Below are 21,246 nucleotides of genomic sequence, written 5' to 3'. Positions count from 1 at the left end.
TATGGTTTTAGGGCATTAATTATTTTTTTTCTAACATGGTTGCTACTTTTGGCTTTTTTTTTTTTTTTTTTGGGTCAGTCGTGGGGCTTGAACTCTGGGCCTGGGCGCTGTCCCTGCACTCTTCAGATCAAGGTGAGCACTCTGCTGCTTGAGCCACAGCACCACTTCCGGTTTTCTAGTGGTATATTGGAGATAAGAGTCTCACAGACTTTCCTGCCTGGGCTGGCTTTGAACTGTGATCCTCAGATTTCAGCCTCCTGAGTAGCTAGGATTATAGGTATGAGCCACTGGCGCCCGGCTGGCTAATTTTTTAAAGCATTTGTTCAATTGTGACTTAATAGAGCTTTTCAGTTCCATTTTCATCCAATCATTATTGCTATTATTTATGCCTTGCCATTTTTTTTTTTTTTTTTGGTTTGGTAGGGGAAAAGAATGATAATCAGAGGAAAAAACTGGAAGTGAAGAATATCTGAGTTTGAATTTTTGAGGTTTCCCCAAAGTTCAGTAGAACCTAGCCTAAGCTGATCTGAGAGAGTCCAAGTAGGGAGCCCTAAAGTGGACATTGAAAGACATATAATCAATGTTCATTGAAATATTTTTATTTTTTGGGGGGGTCCGGTCGTGGGGCCTGAACTCTGGGCCTGGGCGCTGTCCCTCAGCTCTTCAGCTCAAGGCTAGTGCTCTACCATTTGAGCCACAGCGCCACTTCCGGCTTTTTTCTTTTTGCTTATGTGGTGCTGAGGAATCGAACCCAGGGCCTCAGGCATGCAAGGCAAGCGCTCTACCACTGAGCCACCTTCCCAGCCCCCATTGAAATATTTTTAAAGGACTGCTTTTATTTGTTTGTGGTTCTGGGGATTAAACTCAGACCCTAGTGTGTCCCAGGCAAGTGTAATAGCCCTGGAGCTAGACCCACAGCACACTGTATTTCCTTTCTGTGATGGGGTCTTCTAATTTGCCTAGGTTGGCCCTGAATTCCCAATCCTCTTTCTTTACTTCCTAAGCCTGGGATTAGGAGGGTACCACTACTCCTGACCATTGAAGATAATTTTTATCCAATGATTTTGATAAGATATTCAACGAGCTACTGAATTAGGATCCTGCCTGTATTCTGGACCCATCCCGGAGCTCCTCTTCTTTAGGCAGACTGAAGGTCAGCTCCCTAACAGGTAAGGCAGTCACATAGCTCTTTGCTTCTGCATAGTCTCTTTCTACACCCAGCACTACTTGGCCACCAGGGAGTCTGTAGTCACCTCTTCCAGAATGCCACACAGGTTTTGTTGGTGAGGATGAGGATCAGCCCAGGCCCTTCTCCCAAGTGTGTCCTGGACAGGTTTTCTTCTGCTGCCCTGTGTTCCCAACCCTACCATACACCCATCAATAAGAATTCCCATCAAGTTGCATGCTTGTGTGTTGCAATGAGTTAGATTGTGGATCTATCTTCCAAGTTTCTCTGATCCTCTATGCTTACTACAGTGACCAACAAGCAAGTCAGGTGGGAAAGGCTCCGTGAATGAATGGATCAGTGAATGCATATGGCTGTCAGAATGGATGTAGGCCTGCAGTGGCTCTGGGCTGTTTCCTCTTGGGGTGTGGGGAATTGTTGAGCTCCTGCCTAGAATGGACCTCAGGAAGCTCGCTGTTCTGAGAGGAGGCTGATAATAATGCAGTACTAATGCATTATGCTGTGCTCTTATGCTGTGGGTCACTGACCTCCTTGTTTGGATAAATGTCTCAGCACATCAATGACTCTTTGTCTGGAGTCAAGGACCATTCTTGGGGGTTGAAGGAAGGGGACGGTAGAGAGACTCAGGAACTATAAGGATACTAAGCCTTGGAGAGAAAACAAACTATCTAACATTGACTCTGATCCAAGCCTCTTGGCTCAAAATTTTTACTATATAAACTCTCCTTAAACTTCAATTAGTTAGAGTCTGAGGTCTGTTTGGTTAATTTTAGGTCTAATTATGCATTCTAAAAATATACACTCATCCTTCATGTAGTAAGTGCTTACTAAATGCCAGCCACCATGCTAGGCATTTTACGCATACATACTAAAGCTAATCTGGAAAACTGCCCTACAAGGCAGGTATCATTAATTCCATTCAAGTGGTAAGCTGAGCCTTGACAATCTACCCTGGTCCTCCTCCAAATCCCATGAATTCTTCCTGACTGCACATATTACCTTCACACCCAGGCCACTGAATCTCTAAACCATCTCCACCTGTTATTCCATGAAACTCAAGTGCAATGAAATTATAAGAATCATAAACTACCAGCATGAGCATTTTACAGGCAGGATCTCTGCCATGTACTGCTTCTGTGAGCTCACAACCCAAAGGAATAAAATGTAGTGAGAGGCTCCTCTTGAATAAAAGTCATTTATGGAAGACAAGACTGAAGAGACCTCAGAGGAGTGGAAATGAGGAATTTATGAGGTTGAGTTCCAGAGGCTGTGGTGGAGGGGAGTGGTGAAAGAAAGATGTCTCCTTCAAAAGCCCCAGAGAAGGGCAAATGGCACATCTAAGGGCTTGCTTTTGAAACGGTAGCCTTGAAGACCCCTCAGAGCCTGAAATCTTCTGTGGAAGGCACTGGGTTCTAAAGGAAATGCAGGCTTTGCTAATTTCAAGGATCATCACAAAGAGCTTACAATTCCTTTCCTTTTCTAAGGCAATTCTGAGCTAAGATGAAACCCAGGGCTTGCTTGTTTTTCTCTCAACAGAGGACACAGGCTGGAGGGAAGGAGGATGTGAGGCCGAGAGGAGGGGAGCAAATGTCTGTCTGATAGTGTGCTGGGATCTTCCTGGGCAGACCTTTTTGTAGCCTTTCCTCCCTTCCTCCCTCCTTCCCTCCTCCCCTCCCTCTGTAAGCTATCTCCCCTTGTCTTTATATTGACTAGTTAGGTCATTCTTGCAATAATCCCTGGGAATCTAACATATGTCTAGCTCTGTGCTAACAATGCACAGACCTTGACCCCCAAGTAGCCCATAGCTTGTTTTAAGAGAAATTCATCTGCAAAATACTTTGCTCAAATTATCAAAGTGCTTAATGCGATAGTTTGGATGCAAAATATTGCCCAAAGGCCAGGTGTTTAAGATTTAGTCTTCATCCTAGAATTTTGTTGGAGCCAAGTAGAAAGAACCTTCCTCTTCTATTTTTCTCCCAGTGACCTCAAGGTAGCAGCTTCCTCTAACACAGCTTGCTATACTGCCTTGCCACTGGTCCAGAAGCAATGGGCCCACCAAACACAGGTGGAAATTTCTAAAACTATGAGTCAAAATAAACCATTTTTGATGTTGGTTACCTCAGGAATTTTGTCACAGTAACAGAAAGCTGACTAACACATTTAAGAAAGAGCTTAATCTGCTATTTATTAACAAGGTGGGGTAGGTGCTGGCACAGAACAATCTTACTGAGCATCAAATTTCCTCATCTGGAAAATGTTAGTACCAGTAATACCACTTCTTAGGGTTCTTATGAACTTTGATGGAGATAGTGGTTATAAGGCACTTAGCTGGTGGGCAGGAAGCACAAAGACATGGATGACTCTGTAACACTGCATCCAATGGCTTGTCCAAAGAAAGACAAGGAGACATCCTTAAATAGAAAGAGGATTAAGGGGAGAGTGAGTACTTAGAAACAGAGAGCCTGGCTTCAACTCAAGCTCTGCTGCTGGTAAGTTGAACGACTCTGAGCGAGTTGTTCTGACTCACCTCCTTCCTCTCTGAATAATCATTCACCTCCCATCCCTGCCTCCATCATCATCCCAAATGATTCAGGTAGTGATGTCAGCTGGGTTCTGAGCTGAGGACCAAGGTGTGTCGTGTGTAGGGGGTTGGACATAATGGGCCATGGGAATGTTTTAATACCATTAATTTGGGTGGTTTCCTGGGATAGAAGGCCATACCAATGAGGCTGGATTTAGGAAGAACTGTCTGAGCTATGACTAGAAGATAAGTTGCTGGGTACCAGGGACCTTAGTAAACACTTGTATAAATCTGACTTCAGTTTCAGTGAACCTCATGGAAGTATTTCATTAACTGGCCAGCTCATATTTCAATAGAAATCATATTGACTTAAGCTGCCTTCATTAAATCCTGATCTTGGTGATGAACAGAAGGAAACTCATCTCAGGGAAGAGAGAGTCCTCCTTCCTTCTAAGGAGATGGTGGTTCAAAGGTCATTTAGGATGTGTCTGATGGCCTGTGGTTCCTGATGAAGGCTCTGAGCAAAGTCTGCCCATCTGGCATGTCAGGCAGCAAAGAGCATAAATAATGCAGATAGAGCTCCTATTTGTTAGTCTCTGAGCTGTGCCAGACCCTGGGGTAACCACTTGATCTATAATTTCTCACCTACTTCTTACAACAGTGACATAAGTTGGCTTTAGGAGGAGGAAACTGACAGTTGGAAAGGCTAAGCCCCTTGTTGAAGCCATTGAAGTTGTGGGTAACAAAACTTCTGAAGTAAAGATCAGAGCTCATTCCATGGTCCTGAAGCCAACACCAGGGAATGTGAAGATAGTCTCTTGTTACACTGGACCCAGGCAGTGAAATGCCTCTAGCTTGGCTTCCCTGCTTTATCTCAATTGTTCACAATCAGCTTCCGCTAATGGAAAGTGCCCTTGGAAGTGGGGAGACAGAAAGCACTTAGACTGACTGGGACAGGCACTGTGCTAGGTACATAGAGCTATGTGCTGTAATTTAGTAGTTACGCTACCTGAGATAGGTACTATTACCTCCAGATTTCAGATGAGATAATGGAAGAAAAGTTAGGTTTCCTGTCAATATCACATAGTTAGCATGCAGCAGAACTAAGCTTGAACCTGAGTATTTAAGGCCTACTACAGTCAGCATGAGAGGAGAATAAACACTGGAAACACTTTCATTCTTGTTCCACCGGCTTCCAGAGAGGAAATGACAGCTGGGAAGTGATGACATGACTGTGGAGATGCCTCTCCACACAGGACAGGAAGCAGGCAAGACCTGCAGCTCTGGGCGAGGGCCTGACTCCAGCTTCCTCATGCACCAGTGCACCTCAGGCAAGGTCACTGGTACCCTTGGGTCTTGTCCCTAAAAAACCAGTGACATCAGAGCTGCCATCTCTACCTCTCCTGGCTGTGGGGTGTGGTTCTTTGTGAAACACCTTGCAGGGCTTAATAACTTAGATAATAACTTAATTTCCTGGCCTTGTGATAATTAGGACAACCACTTAGCCACAGGCCAAAGATTTAAAGACTACAATCCATATTTTCTCAAAGGGTTCATCTCATTTTTACATTTTACCATCAAATATCTTTGCTAAGATAAAACACTTACTTGCCCAAGGATATTTTAATGAAAATCATCATAAATAACATTTATTGAGCTTCTACCATGGGCCAAATAGCATGCTAAACTCTCTTTCACATTAACGTAAATAATTGCTAGAAAACTCCCTCTAGGAGGTAGGTTATATCATTAATTCCATTTTTTTTAACTAAAAGGAATGAAAGGACTTGCTCGAATATTATTAAGAGTAAGTGGTTATAACTAGTAAGGATTTGAACCCAGGTCTGTCTAACTCAATCAAGGCCTCTTTCTTACATGGGCTGTCCTTTGTCCTCAAAGGAATACAAGCAAAACTAATATCAGTTATTGGGAATAAATACTGATGACTGGAAGATGAGATCTAACAAATATATCCAAAGTCCTTCCCAGTGGTTCTGTTGTCTCCTTTTTCAGAACCAACTAAAGAATACTCAGAAGTCTCATCCAAAGTTATACCTGCTTTCTCTAAGGCTGAGGAATTTCATCAGGGATTAACAGTGCAAGGCACGGTTATAGACCTACCATAAATTAGCTTTGCAGCCACATAATGAACAATACAAGCCTGCGTAGCTTTAAGAGGACCATTTATTATATTGCTATAAACAGAGCTATATAAAAAGAATGATTCCCAAGACTCTGCACATCTGTGCTCAAAATCAAGTCTTTCCAGGAGCTTTGCAAACAAGGATAAAAGTCTAATTCAAACTGCCAGTTCTCCTTTTAACGGGGAAAGGTAATTCAAACTATCCCAGAGGCATAAATGCTGTGGGGAATTCATTTTTGCCAAAGGTCTCAACCATCTTTCCTCATCAAAACCAGACTGCTAATCCACAACATAATGAGCTAATTTGAGCTTGCCTTTGTTTTAAACAGTGTAGAGTGGTAGAGGCAATGATTTAGGGTGAAAATGCAATCGTTGGAGACACTATCCCTTTTTAACTATGTCCTGGGGGAGAACTACTTAAAGGTTCTCAGAGCTTGGGCTTCATTATCCGTTTATTTCTCTGCTTGTGTTTGGTTCTGACCTCTCTAATGCCTTTTTCCTACTAAGGCAGGGCCTTTCTTGCCTCTTTATCCTCTCTGTTTAAACATAGACAGCATATAAACCTAGGTGGCCAATCAGCACTCACTGGTCAATGTGTTATCTACACTGGTGAAATGGCAATGGTGACTCTTCCCACAGGGACTTTGAATGGACTACATAAGACATTAGATGTGAACACAAACTCCTGGCTACCAGTACTGTGGCAGGCCAGTTATGTAATCATAGGATATTTACAAACAGAACAATGCCAACAATATTATCCTTGGGACTTTATGTGTTTAAACTCTGTGGGAACCAGATAGACAATCAAGAGCACAGTCAATCCTGTGTCCATTCATTCATTCATTCACTCATTCATCCACCAATATTTACTGAGCTAGATGTGATGGGTCAGGGCTATGTAGGTAAAGTCTTGGAGCTATAGCCAAGAGAAGATATGCTTACTTCCTGCCCCCACCCCCATCCCATGGAGGCTACCATCTAATAGAACTCCCTCTACCTGACTAGAAAGGCATCAGATGTGGAGTCAGATCCAAAGAACCCCCAAAACCCCATTGAATTTACACTTCATTCTGAGGAATGATATCACTGTTGTGATACCCTTACCCCAAACCCCTGCCATCAGGTGTGTGTGTGTGTGTGTGTGTGTGTGTGTGTGTGAGAGAGAGAGAGAGAGAGAGAGAGAGAGAGAGAGAGAGAGAGAAGGGGTGGAGGGACAGAGAGAGACAGACAGACAGATAGACAAAGAAATCTCAGTGAAACCCATCTGTGATGATAGGTACTACTGTCAATATTCATAGGGACACTTGGTCACAGTTTAAATATGAAATATTTAAAGGTTCCTGTGGTGGGGGGGGGGTTGGTCCCCAGCTCATGGTGCTGTGTGGGGAGGTTCTGGAAATTTTAGGAAGTAGGACCTGGTTGCTGGAGGAAGTAGGTTGCTGAGACTGCTCTCTGTCTGTCTGTCTCTTCTCCCTGTCCACCATAAGATAAAGAAGTTCCTCACCATATACTCCCTCTGCCATGACATTCTGCCTGAGTTCATGGGGCTAAGCATCTGTGGGCAGAACCTCTAAATGGTGAGCCAAAACAAACCATTTCTTTCAGTTGTTCTCTCAAGTATTATACTTACAACTGGGCAGACTTAACTAACACAGTCCTGTTTTGAATCTCAAGGCTATACAATGTGAGGATGCAATTTTTGAATCCTTTTCCCACCTAAGAGGAGTATCATCAAAGCTAGAGGTCTGGAGAGGAAGAAGAGCAATCCATAGGAGGAATGGGAATCCATCCATTGACTGACAGCAGGGTCACACCACTGTTCAGGACAGGATAGGTAAAATAACATGGGGTGTACAATGACCTTCTGCCCCCAGCCCCACACTGTGATCTTCTCCCCACACTTACCAATAGAACAATCATGTCCAGTCCAGCTAGGGTCACAGTTGCAGAGCCCGGTGTCTGGAAGGAAGGTCCCATGACCGGAGCACTGGTCCAGGCATGTAGCTCTGGGTGTCTCACAGTTGGTGCCTCCCCATCCCACAGAGCAGTGGCACTCGCCTCTTACACAGACACCCCGGCCCGAACAAGTGGGGTCCATGCAGTCCACTGTGATAGGAAATGAAGAGAGTATAGGTGAGCATCTGAGCAGTAGGCAAGGGTTCACGGACCGGCATGCTGCTGGTCTCAAGGGGACCAGCTACCCTTAGAGAGGCTACCAGCTGTGGTAAGGGATCCTGGGACTGATGCAATGAGTTCTCGGAGCAATCTAGAAAGAGGAAAGTGTGAGTAGCACTGCGGGCTGCCTCAGCTGGGCCTGCATGACATGTCTTTTAGACACTCATGGATCCGTTCTCTTAATGACTCCATGAGGCTGCAATAAGGAAATTGAGACTCAGGGAGTAAATAAATTTGTGTCAGTTACAGAGGCAAACTTTGCCAGAGAGGAATTCCACTCCCCTTCAACATTCTTATGGTGGCAAAATACATATAACAGATGTACCCTTCTGTCCATTGCTAATACAGTTCAGTGCTACCAAGGACATTCATACTCGGGGGATGATGGTAATACAACTGTCACCAACATCTCCAGAACTCTGCTTACCTTGCAAAGATGAAATGCTATACCTGAGAACTCCCGAGTTCTCTTTCCCTCAAGCCCTAGCAACTACCATACTACAGTCGCTGAATCTGACCACTCCAGGTACCTCGTGTAAGTGGAGTCATGCAGTCTTCTTATTTTATGTGTGTGTGTGTGTGTGTGTGTGAGAGAGAGAGAGAGAGAGACTTGTTTATTTTACTTAGCTTAATATTCTTGAGGTTCACCACAGTTGTGTGGCATATGCCTGCATTTATTTCCTTTGTAAGGCTGAGTAATATTCCACATCCTGTATAGATCACATTTTATTTAAGCATTCATTCATGTGCTAGGTTATGAAACAAAATGACTACATTTGTTGCTTCTACTTGGTGGCTATTGAGAGTAATACTGCCATAAGCATGGATATATGAATGTATTTTAAAGACTTTGTTATTAAGTTCATGCCCAAATTAGGATCTATTAATCATGTTATAATGTATTTTTCTTTCTTTTTCTTTTTTGCAGTTCTGGGGTTGAGTGCCTTGTAATGATTAGGCAAGTGCTGTACCATCTAAGATACACCTCTAGCTTTTTACTTGATATTATTTTTCAGATTACATCTCATGCTTTTTGCCAATGCCGTTGGCAGAGTGGATTATGATTTTTTTAACTTATGCCTTCTGCACTGAGATTACATACAAACATAACCTACCATCCTGAACTTGTTGCTCGAGATGAGGTCTTGTTAGCTTTTTGCCTCCATTGACTTCAAACTGTGATCCTCCTATCTCTTACTCCCAAGTAATTGGGATTACAGGAATATGCTACACACTTGGTCTAGTTTTACTTTTTTTTTTTTGAGGAACAATTACACTATTTCCCATAGTAGTTCTACTATTTTACATTTCTACTAAGAGCATATGAGGGTTTCGATCTGAAAACAGGTATACTTGCTTCTAAAGTCAATAGCACTTTCCAAATCAAAGCTTTAGTTATGAGATGACAACAAATTGCCAGAGATCTCTAATATTCCCCAAAGCACTGGCTAGAAAAAGTGGAAGAGTATTGAGAATTGACATCTGTGGCTGTGGGTCACATGGTAAGTTTAGAAGGTAGCACAGAAGACAAAATTGGAGAAGGAAGTTGATTATGAGCCGGGTGCCTGTGGTTCATGCCTATAATCCTAGCTACTCAGGAGTCTGAGATGTGAGGATTGCAGTTTGAAGCTAGCTGGGGCAGGAAAGTCTGTGAGACTCTTATCTCCAATAAATTACTCAAAAGAGCCAGAAGTGGTGCTGTGGCTCACATGGTAGAACACTTGACTTGAGCAAAAGCAGTTCAGGGACAGCACCCAGGACCAGTGTTCAAGCCTCAGGACTAGAAAAAAAAATTGTAATGAGCCTCTGTCATGCTAGGAAGGTATACTGTTCCTTTTGTTGCTAGGAGAGGACAGAGAATCCTGGAGGGTCCCAACATGGAGCTGCTGGAGAAAACACAGGTGGCACTCAGTGAGTCAGATTCCTTGTGGGAACTCAGGAGGTAATACTGGTTGCAAAGAACAGAGCCTTCATCCTCTGGGTTTTAGAGTCAAGGGTAAAGAGAAAATGCCCTGGCTCTGTCTTCATGGTCAGGTTACAGAGCTACTGTGTAGCAATTGCTAAAAGCATAGCATTGATCACAACAGTTAACTTATGTACTTACTCATCTCTGGTGCAATTTGCTGTTAAGCATTTAATCTACTATCACCTTTAATCCTAGCAGTGTATATATGAAATAGCTGGTATAATTACCAGATTTTGAAGAACAGAGAGGTTCAATAGCTTGCCCAAACTCACACAGTAACACATGAAGGAATTTTACATTTGACTCATTGTTTTCTGGCAGAGTCTTTCTGCTATTTTCTCTTAAGCAGAAGTGTGATTCAAGGGTTAAAGTGACAGCTTTGAGTGAAAAATCTAAAGGAGAGTGAGAGGCCTTGAGTTTAAGGCCCAATAATGGCACACACATACACACAAAGTGACTTGCTTTAAATATAGAAATATAGAAATCAAAACAAAACACAGAAAGAAACGGAAATATGCAGAATTAATAAACCCAAAAGAAAGCAAAAGCTCTCATCTTGCAGTCCCTAGATACCATTTAGTCATGGTTAAGACATGACCTGTTGGCGGGCTTAGATATTTAAAAAAACACTAAAAGTAACAACAGTGATAAATTCTTATGATCTGTCTCTAATCTCAGAATCTCAGAAGGATTATTTTGGCCCATTAGACAACGATGATAATTCCCTAGATCCAGACAGCTTTCTAATCTGACAGGAAACAACTCAGCAATTGCTACTTCAAGGCCTAGCAAGGATATTTCCTGTCTTGTGAATGCCTGGCCCACCGTTTTGGGGGAGCTGGTCTGGATAAACTAGGGTGCCCTCACACTATTGCACTATTGGCAAGCAGACCAGGAGAGGCCTGGGTGTCACAGCCCTGCTCTTCCCCAGACCTAATATGTCTGATAGGAACTTCAAAAGGGAACACATCTTCCTCCCTTGGCAGATGTTCCAAGTAGGAACCAAAGATCAGTGCATGGTTGATGACAGACCACCTCTAGGCAATGTTTTTTGCTTCTTCAAGCCAATTGGCACAGCGAGTGTGCAGCAGGAAGGAAGTTTTAACGAGGGCCTGCCAAATAGTAGGAAGAACAGAACGTTTTCTAGATTTGCTAAGTTTCCCACGGGGTCACATTGGTCCTGAACCCTGATCCTAGACCCAAGGCCATTATCTATACTACAATGATGCCCTGTTAAAGAAGTCATGGGCACACTGAATCTGTTCTTTCCTGAGCCTCTGGGATCCCTAAGATGAGACCCAGGCAATCTTCCCTCACACTGGGACATCCTCACAGAGATTATTTCCCAGGGAGCATTGGGTAAGAACAGGAAAAACCCACGTGGGGAGTATAGGGTGGAGAAAAAGGGTGTCAGGAATCTGCTGGTGGTTTTGAAGAGACTCTAATAACCTAGTCTGTTTTTAGAGGCTTGCCAAAGTTAAATTTTTCTCTCTTGCAGAACTTGCCAGTCAAGCCAAAATTCCCACCAGAAGCTTAATCTGTTCATGAAACAAGATCTGCATGACCCAGACAGAAGCACCACCTTTTCCTCCACCAATGGTCCATGCTTCAGTGACCACATGAGCTATTCCACACCCTCAGGACCAAGAACATTCTCCAGAACGAAGAATGTTCTCTTCTGCCCCTCCTCTCATCCTTGAAAACATCCTGCTGGCTGAGTTCAAGCTTTCAAAAAAAAATATGGGGTAATAAACTTCAGAAGGAAGAGAGAAAAAAAAGTAAGTCTGTTAGCTGATGGTTTTTAAACACAGAAAACTTGTTAGCTGAAGGAGGAGGAAGAATCAGATAAGGAAAAAGGAGGAAGAAGAAGGAGAAGAGGAGGAGGAAGAGGAAAAGGAGAAGGAGAAGTGGAACAGGAAGGAGAAAGAGGAGGGAAGAAGAGGAGGAGGGACACAGGAGAAGTAGGGGAGGAGGAGGCGCACCCCAAGAAAACCCTAATATACTCATAGGACTATGCACAGATAGCAGGGAACAAAAAGAATACAAGGGAATCAGTTCCAGATGGCTTTCCTCAGAAGAGAAAGCTAGGGTAAAAACATTTCTTTTCAAATAGACAATATAAATCAACGTTCTCAAAAACAATGTTTTTTTTTTCTTTCTTTCTGTAAATAACCCTGAAGCTCTAGAGTGCCGTCCGGTGCTGGCCTGCCTTGAGATGGATACTTCTCTTTCCCTGGCCTGCACAAAGTAGGTGGATCTAGGGTGGGACAGCCACCATGTAAGTAGTCTCCTCTTTGCTTCCATACCCTTGTCAGAGTCTCCACTCCTAGGGACCAAAATGAATGGTTCCCAATCTTTGGAGAAGAGGGCTGGGCTCCTTTGTTCCCAGGCTGCTGCTTTTCTTCTCTCTACCAGACCCCAGCTGCCAGGGTTGCAGTCAGGACTCCCAGCCCTGTTTAAGAATACATGCAGCCCAGACACTGGTTCCTCTTCACCATGCTACTAAATACCAAATATATGGAAGCGATCCTTGGAGTCTCTTATAGGGGAAGAGTCCAGTCCTGGAAGGTGACCATGAGGTAAAAGGAACTTCATGCCATTGTCCATAAAAGGCAAGTCCATACACTTCAAATGCTCCTGGATAAGATGTGCTTCTGTCATCCCCAGAATAATATTAATACCATGAGAGCACCACCTATGAAGAAGCATTTACTAGGTGTCAGACACCGAGCTAAGTGTGCTGTGCCTGGGCCATTTAACTGATCTTTAAGATGATTCTCTGAGGAAAGCATTCCCATTGTCTAGTGGAGGGAACTGAGACCACACAGTGATAGTCAGGACTGAAGCACATGTATAACTCCAATATGCTCCCCATTAAACACTGTGCTCTCTTGTTTGTGAATGAGGCTCTGTCTCTCATCTTCCTGGGTTCCTGCAGTCTAGAAAGAAGTGTATTGGCCTGCCAGGGAGAAGATCCAGGCCTTGTTCCAGCCCTGTTTTTGCTCTTCATGCCTGGGCATGTTACTGTCCTTCATGGGCTTCGGTTTCTTCATTTGTGAAACAGAAGCACTCATCTGTCACACCTGGTCACATATTGTGTGTGTGTGTGTGTGTGTGTGTGTGTGTGCGCATGCACGCACGTGCACGTGCTTACATGCGTGCATGCATGCCATACCTGGGACTTGAACTTAAGCTCAGGATATGGACACTATCCCTGAGCTTTCTTGCTCAAGGCTAGTGCTCTACCACATAAGTCACAGCTCAACTTCCAGTTTTCTGATGGCTAATTGGAGATAAAAGTCTCATAGACTTTCTATCTGGACTAGCTTTGAACTGTGATCTTCAGATCTCAGCCTCTAGAGTAGCTAAGATTACAGGTGTGTGCCGCCAGCACCTGGCCTGGTCATGTTAAAAAAAAAAAAAAAGAACTAATGTCACTGTTAAGTTGGGTTATAGTCTATCCTTCATCTATACAGACATGTGTTTATACTATCAAGGTGAGAGGCTGAACACACACACTTATCCCCCACAAATGTAGTAAAGGCAGACAGAGTGCAGAAGTCTACAGTAGAAGGCCAGCTGCTGGTGGCTCATACCTGTTATCCTAGCTACTCAGGAGGCTGAGATCTGAGGATCATGGTTCAAAGCTAGCAGAGGCAGGAAAGTCTCCAAATAACCATCAGAAAACCGGAAGTGGAGCTGGGGCTCAAAGTGGCAGACTGCTAGCCTTGAGTGAAAAAGCTCATGGCCAAGGCCCAGGCCCTAAAGTTCAAGCCCCATGATGGACAACAACAAAAAAGTCTACAATAGAGTCAGACTTCAGAAGTAGAGATGGAAAATGAGCATATGAGCTGGAAAGCAAAGGGTAGTGGAAAGAAAGAACTTCATCTAGGAAGCCAGAATGACTAGGCTCAACCCCAGCTCTGCCATGAAGAACTCAAGTGAATTTGGACAAGTCATCCAACTCTGTGAGTCTCAGTTTCTCCTCCCATAAAGTATAGATGACCACTCATCCCTAAGGGTATATGACATTAAATAATCCTTATATATGGTAACTGCTCATGAGTAACAACTTTGGTGTTGTTGGTGGGCCAGAACTATGATATGTTAGGTCAGTTACTGTTTCATGCCTTCTTGGCACAGAGTTTGGGTCCCAGGTGGGCAGGAGTCTTTCCCTGCTCTCTGGGTGCCCACAGGACACTGGGCACCAGCCTCCATCCTAGAGACTGCCATCTGCAAGCCTTACCTTCCTCACAGCTCTCGCCCTTGTAGCCGGGGTTACAGATGCAGGTGCCCATGATGCAGGTGCCATGGCTGCTGCAGGCCACATCGATGCACTGGCTGGTAGGCACATCACACTCGGCACCCTTCCAGCCGCTGTGGCACAGGCATCTGCCCTTCATGTACTGGCCATTCCCGCTGCACAGCACAGGGCAGGAGGCTGGGGACAGAGCACCAGAAGCCGGGCATGAGTCATCGCCTAGCATCCCCCAGCTACTTTTGTCCCCTTCTTCCCTAGCTTGTCTGGCTTGACCCACAGCCTCAACAGCTTTGCCACAAACACCCATCACCTGCTTGTCTTGCTTTCTCTTGTGTGAGTTTAAACACATCTGGAATTAGAGATGAAAATACGCAGTGCAGGGCCCAGCCTTGCCATGGCACTAGTTGGGGCCCTGAGCATGCTGCTTCCTGCATTCCCACCCTCACCCCCTAGCCCATTCCTATCTCTGATGAGAACCAGAGTCTCAAAAGAGGAAGCTGCTGACTGTTTCTTGTTCTCCCTGGAAAAGAGCGGCTGGGCCCATTGACTGGCTTGCCTCCTTCCTCCAGTACTCTCCTCCTGATGGCACTCCAGCTCTCTTCCCCACACCTCCTCTAAGGCTCTGCTGACTGTTGTCTTTAACCCTGCAAGTCTCCTTTGTCTTCTAGGCCTCCACTCCAGCCCCATATACCATCTTCTCTCAGGAGAAGAGCTGAGCCTCCCTAACTTGGCTCTTCATTATCTTGCCATTCCGCCTCTTAGTGTAGAGGGTTTTGTGATCATCCCTATGAAGGACACTATATAAAAATAAATTCTACTGCATCGTGCTGGAAGTACTTGCCTGTCTTACTTAGATACAATAAGGCTGTTTTATACATGACTCTTAACTTTAAGTGCATATGGGATGAGACAGTAATTCTTGTTAGAAGGAATGACTCATCTCTCTCTATACCACCTTCCCTGGCCCCCACCTGGCTTCTTTCCTTTTTAAAGCACTCAGCAGATAATCACAGTGCCTCCCAAGGCTGCCAGCTTCACTTCCTCAAATGGAGTCTATTTCACATTAGCTAAAATAAGCAGAATCCCCAGAGCAGTCTCATAGCATTGGATTTACAGGCAGCTGTTCCCTCAGCCTTGGAACCATCTCTGCCTTCCGCTTACAAACAACCTCAGGACTCCAGACCAATGCCGCCACATCTGGAAAGCCTTCCTGAGTGGGTTCTTGGCCCTTCCATACCAAGGCTTCCATGTTTGACCTTGTCAGTTATCACGGTACTGCTTTACAGGTGCCTCCTTCTCCCAGAATAGATGGAAAGCTCCCATGACTGGTTCTTGCTGTGTGGTGTAACCCCAGCCCCCAACAGAGGAGGGAGTCCCACATGGGCCTGAAGCAAATGGCTACTGAGTGAGTGAGTGAATGGATGGAGAAACTGAAAGAAGAGGTCCTTCTGGTTCCCAAGGGAAAGGTCAAATTCTCAGGTCCCTGTCCTGGCATCTTTCTGGAGAAACTCTACCTGCTCCTCAGGCTTCTCATTCACAGGCCCAAGAGAAGTCACACTGATGTGAAGAGACTCTTCAAAAGATTCTTGGCCACGACTGGCCACTGGGAAATCAACTGCCACTTCATCTGTCCCAGTAAGGGACACCAGATTTCCCTGTGACAACCCTTCAGGTTGTCCATAAGTGAATAACAATGGCTGACAGGCCCAGCTCTACCTGTGAGTGTCCTTTGACAGGCTTCTGAAATAGGACCCTCAGAAACCTTTCTTGGGCACGTCAGGAAGGTGGGCCCACATTTCTGCACTTGCTGTGAGCAGTGAACCCCAAGCTGCCTAGGGGGTCTTGGAAGTAGAGATTCTAAGTCTCATGTGAGTACTCACCTCGGCCACAGTCTGGGCCCAGAAAGCCCAGGAAGCAGTGGCAGGTCCCCGAGATGCAGTCTCCATTGCCATAGCAATTGCTGGGGCAGTTATCCACCGATTCTGGGGAGAAAGGATGGGAAGAACAGACAACTTGAAACTGCTTTACCCAACCGAGAGCCCAGAATCAAGCCTTGGATCAAGCAAGACCACAGAGTAGAGCTCTTTGGGTCTGGTCACCTAAAAGAGCCAGTAACTTATAAATTGTATTAATTTTTACTCTTATTGAAGTACAACTCAAGTCACAAATGCCTACCTGATCCAAATCTTTCTAAATCAAATATATCTCCAGGCATCTGTTAGGTCTACTGCCAAAAAAAAAAAAAATTGGGAAAAAGAGGTTGGTTTGGAACAGAGGTTATCTTGGGATGATGTGATCCTGGGTGATGCTTATAGACTTCTTACATTGTTTGTTTGTAAAGCTGATTGATAGGCCCTTTTTTGTAAATGATCCTTCCCCATCTCTGATTTTCCATATATCCATCCAGGTCCTCATGGTCCCTCACTGGGGTTGCTGGGATAGCCAGTGAGTAGCTCTTCAGTATTCTGCCTTGATTCCCACTCTGACTTACCACCTAATTAATCTCTGAGACAGGAACTTGATTGTATCTTTCCTGCTTAAAAACCTTCAATGGAGCTGGGCACTGTGGTTCACACCTGAAATCTTAGCTATTCAGGAGGCTGAGATCTGAGGATCGTGGTTTGAAACTGGCTGGGACAGCAAAATCCATCAGACTCTTATCTCCAATTAACCATCAAAAAGCAGGAAATGCAGCTGTGGCTCAAGAAGCAGAATGCTAGCTTTGAGCACTAAAGTTCAGGGACAGTGCCCAGGCCCCGAGTTAAAGCCCCACAACCAGCACCAAAAACAAAAACAGAAACAAAACCATATACAAAAAAACAAAAATGAAACAAAACACAACACTCCCTCAAAAAAAAACCTACCACTTTAAAAAAAGTATCAATATTTTCTTCTCTGTCCTCCTTGTGTTTCCAGAATCTTCTGCTATGCCCACCTTTTGTGGAAATACTACCTTCTCTAACTACTCCTAAGACCTTGGTATATGCACTGTGAGATAGGTCAAAGAAACAGAATCCCTGTCAGAAAGATTTTAATAAAAATGTTGGACATGTTTTGTTGCTCCAGTTAGTAAGCTCATAAAGTTGACTTATTTAGAATATTTTATTTCTCAACAAAAAAGAATGAAACCAGGAAGCAAGTTTACACAGAATATCTTTTGTGGCCTGGATTTCCACTTATCTATCTCATTTCATGGTCACCAAATCCAACAAATAAACATCTATTATCATCCCTTATTTAGAAAAAAAAAAAAAAAAGAGGCAGCATGGAAAGATAAATTGAGTTGGCTAAAGGCTGAAGATACCAAGGCAGGATTTGAACCTAGGTCTTAGGACTGCAAGCCAATCTCCTTCTATGACACTATGCTATCTATCTAGGCCTTGCAGGGATTCATCCCACAGCAGAGGCCAGGAGAATGAGCAAGGTAAGGGACAGGAGTCTAACTCTAAATCCAGCAAAGGAGCCAGTGGAGGGACAGAGCATTCTAGAACTTTCAGAGCTTGCAAGGCTCCAAGGGCCCAATGTTCTCATTCAACAGAGAAGGAAAATTGAGACCCAGAGTCCAGGCAGTGACTTCCCCACATTCACAAGAGTAGTCAGTAGAGCTAGACTTAAGGTAGAAGGAAAGGTCATTCAGGCAGGTAGAGTTCAGGAGTCAATCTGTTGTTTTACTTAACATCTGTCAATCATGAAGCCAAGACTGAGGCCATGTTGAAGGAGATGTTACCATTGAAGAAGCAAGCCTCACCTAGAAGAAATGTGCAGCCTCACTAAGAGAACAAGATACCAAGAAGAAGATGCTCTGTCACCTGTGCTGCAGCTTGGAACAAAGAAAAATACTCTATCTAGAGGTAAGGGAACCTGCACTCAGGTTCCATTCTTGTAGTATCATGCTATGTGCTTTCTTTTCTCTGGAATTTAGCTTCATCATCTGTAAAATGGAGATGATGACAGAGATGATTCCCTGGGCCAAGTTCCTGTTTTACAATTTACTATGAGTCTATAATTAACTATGAGGTCAACTGAGGGGGCCTGACCTTGAGACTCAAACATTGAAGAGAAGTTCGATGGCAGCTGGAAAGGGGCAGAACTGGCAAGGGAAAGCTATGGAGGGGGTGATGAAGAGCAGGGTGGCATTCAAGAAAGTGTTTCCCCCAAAGTATTCTGGTACCATCTTGGCAATGATTTGAAAAGTTCAGAAATATAACATGATGGGGGGGGGGGAGCTTTGTTTTAACAAGTCCATTTATATATCCAGTGCTCCTTGGTCATAAGTACCCCTCTTCCTCTCTTCCTCTTTTCCCTTCCCAAACCAGTCTCTTCAAGTTGCTTTGTTCTATTTCCATGCAAGAATATAAAGTATTTTGTCTATATTCATCTTCTTTCCGCATCCTCATTTGTCTGCCCCCTCTTCCATGAATGCCAATATTCCAGACAAGAAATGTTTCAACTCCCTGTTTCTTTTTTGTTAAAATGTGCCTCCTTTTCGAGTGGGCAATTCCACTTCCATAATGCTGTGACTCCACTAACACAACAACTGTGAAACACTAATACAGAGTTGAGGACAAGAATGTCTTGTCCAACTCTTGGCCTCATTTCTGGGTAAATGGTCTGGGTCCTGGCAGAACATGGATCACAGGCCAGAGTATTTTTACTCTCCAATGGCTTTGTAATTCATGTTCTATAGTGTATAAATCACGCAGTGGCTTCCTAAGTGCCATCTTTATTGTAAAAAAGAAAAAAAAATATTCTAGAAGTTTTAAGTATTCTTTCTCAAAAAGAGAACGTTTTTCCAAGTATTTCTTTATTAAATGACTACATATGTTTCACAATACTGTGGCATAGTTATACTTAGCTAAGGTCACAAACACATTTTAACCTTCACAGTGATAATCATCATCGTCTTAATCTACAAAGTTTCTGAACGCTATGAGCTTTAACAAATTGGGTGATAGATACTTTTCTTTCCTTTTGCTTAGTATCAGCTGGTCCCTCTTTCTCTCTCATTCCCTCCCTCCCATCACCGCCCTTGAGTTGCTTAGCTCATTTTCATCAATGTCCAGTGCAGCTGATGGGCCCCTCTGCTTTATTTTGTCACCTGCTTTCCACTGATTCTGTGCCTTCCTCCCAAGGAAGGTTTAAGGCAGATTCTTTTTTTCCTTAAGCTCCTGGTTAACCATGCAGTGACAGAGCTGTCTCACCTGCCAGGCTGCAGGGAGCACAGGACAGAGAGGCAGACAAAAGCCTTCTCTGCCAGGTGTAATTCTGTTCCTGAGTGACTGTGGCCTGAATTACTACGTCACTGGATTTCTCAGCATGTGGTTCATCACCATCTCCTTCAATCCCTAACTGGTAACCTCCGTTCCTTCTTTTCATCCAGTTCAAAAGCTATCACCTTCTGGCAATGGAAGCAGGCTCTTACTCCTGGAGTTCATTCCTCTTGCCCCTATGGAAGTACCATACAGTTGACTTGGTTGACCATGAACCCCTTGAGGACAGAAACTAATATGATCCATTTATGCACGTATCCTGGTATCCAGTACATAGAGGGGTTGCAGTCATTATTAACTGTGATCCCTACCGGAAATGAAAAAGGGGAAATAAAATAAAAGAGGGGAAATATCAAAATAGTTGTGAAAAATGAAACAATGAAACTTGTTGACATTGCTTTGGAAAATGGAGTGGGAGGAGTGAAGGGAAAGGGAGAATGACAGAGGGGTGAATCTAATCAAGGCACATTGTATGAATATATGGGCATGTCAAAATGAGACCCAGGGCACAGATAATTGATGTGAAAAATGCAGGGGGAAAAGAAGTAAATTAGATGGCTTCACAGGCTCCAACTATTCAGTCCTTCTTAAACCCAATAGTATAAAAGATGTCTCCTAAAAAGAATCCCTCTAATACACACACTCACACACACCACCACCACCACCACCACCACCACCACCACAACCAGTCCTGGGGCTTGAACTCAGGGCCTGGGCATTGTCCTGAGCTTCTGTGCTCACAGATAGTGCTTTACCACTTGACCATAGTTCCACTTCCAGCATTTTTTTTTTGGTAGTTACTTGGAGATAAGTCTCAAGGACTTGCCTACCCAGGCTGGCTTTGAGCCATGATCCTTAGATCTCAGCCCACTAAGTAGCTAGGATTACAAGTGTGAGCCACAGGCACCCAGGGATAGTTGCATTTTTAACAGAACAAATGCAGATAGATGTTATGTGCTTTCTAGGTTCTGACTTGTGGTGTCTGCAAGATACTGACCTGCTTACCACCTGCCAGAAAGCTCTCGTGGTAACAGTCAGGAAAGTATGACTTGGTGGAGAGAGGGTTGCTAAGTCTGACAGATTAGAAACTTGTATGCTACAAAATTTGCCCAGGGCTGTTGGTGTCGGAGGAAGCAGAAGTTATAGAAGACACCAATTAATATTAAGATGGCAACACGAAATGGAAAGAAGATATTCAGAGAGTGTTTTCTATTGGTGAAATGTATGTTTTGCCTTCCACTTGGAGAGATATCAGCAACGCTGGGGCCACTTGGGACCCCATAAATAATGAGTTCCTCCTGATTGAACATCTCTAGGCTAAACTCTAGGGAAGAAGTGCCATTTGCTGACTTGTGAGAAGTGTGAACTTTATTGTATAAACATGTTATGTTCCCAATTAGTGTTGGGTGAGTCTTTCCTCCACACACTCCTCTTGCTCTGCTTCTGTTCTTGCTGCAGCTGACTACATTTACCAGAAGGTGTTCCTTTAGATCTGCTTGGATCTGCATAAAAACTCCAGTTGCTCGTGAATAATTTTGTTTTCATAATTGGGTGGATGGTTGTGGGAAGAGGGGGCCTGTACCCCTCCAGCTTTTATTTTACTATCTAAGCAAGAGGTCTTGGTGCCAAATTTGGTTTTCAGAAACTTGGTTTTCCCTCCATCAAATTTAGAGTATAGAATGTAAAAATTTTCCTTAGCACTGTCTCTGGACATGTGTTGT

General features: G+C 44.0%; 1 protein-coding gene across 6 annotated transcripts in view; it reads right to left on the bottom strand.

Annotated features, from left to right (window-relative positions):
* Positions 1-21,246, bottom strand: part of Tenm4 (teneurin transmembrane protein 4) — a 411,966-nt gene that overhangs the window by 134,783 nt on the left and 255,937 nt on the right. For all 6 annotated transcript variants that reach the window (XM_042690345.1, XM_042690339.1, XM_042690307.1 and 3 more), the window contains 3 exons: positions 16,136-16,237; positions 14,241-14,435; positions 7,759-7,959 (listed from right to left, as the gene is read on the bottom strand). In XM_042690345.1, the coding sequence (XP_042546279.1) occupies positions 7,759-7,959; positions 14,241-14,435; positions 16,136-16,237 (498 nt within the window). The remainder of the gene's footprint in view (positions 1-7,758; positions 7,960-14,240; positions 14,436-16,135; positions 16,238-21,246) is intronic.

Source organism: Dipodomys spectabilis, unplaced genomic scaffold, assembly GCF_019054845.1.
Source record: "Dipodomys spectabilis isolate Male_0828 unplaced genomic scaffold, ASM1905484v1 ptg000003l, whole genome shotgun sequence".
Taxonomy (NCBI): Eukaryota; Metazoa; Chordata; class Mammalia; order Rodentia; family Heteromyidae; genus Dipodomys; species Dipodomys spectabilis.
This window is presented reverse-complemented; position numbering and strand designations above follow the sequence as displayed.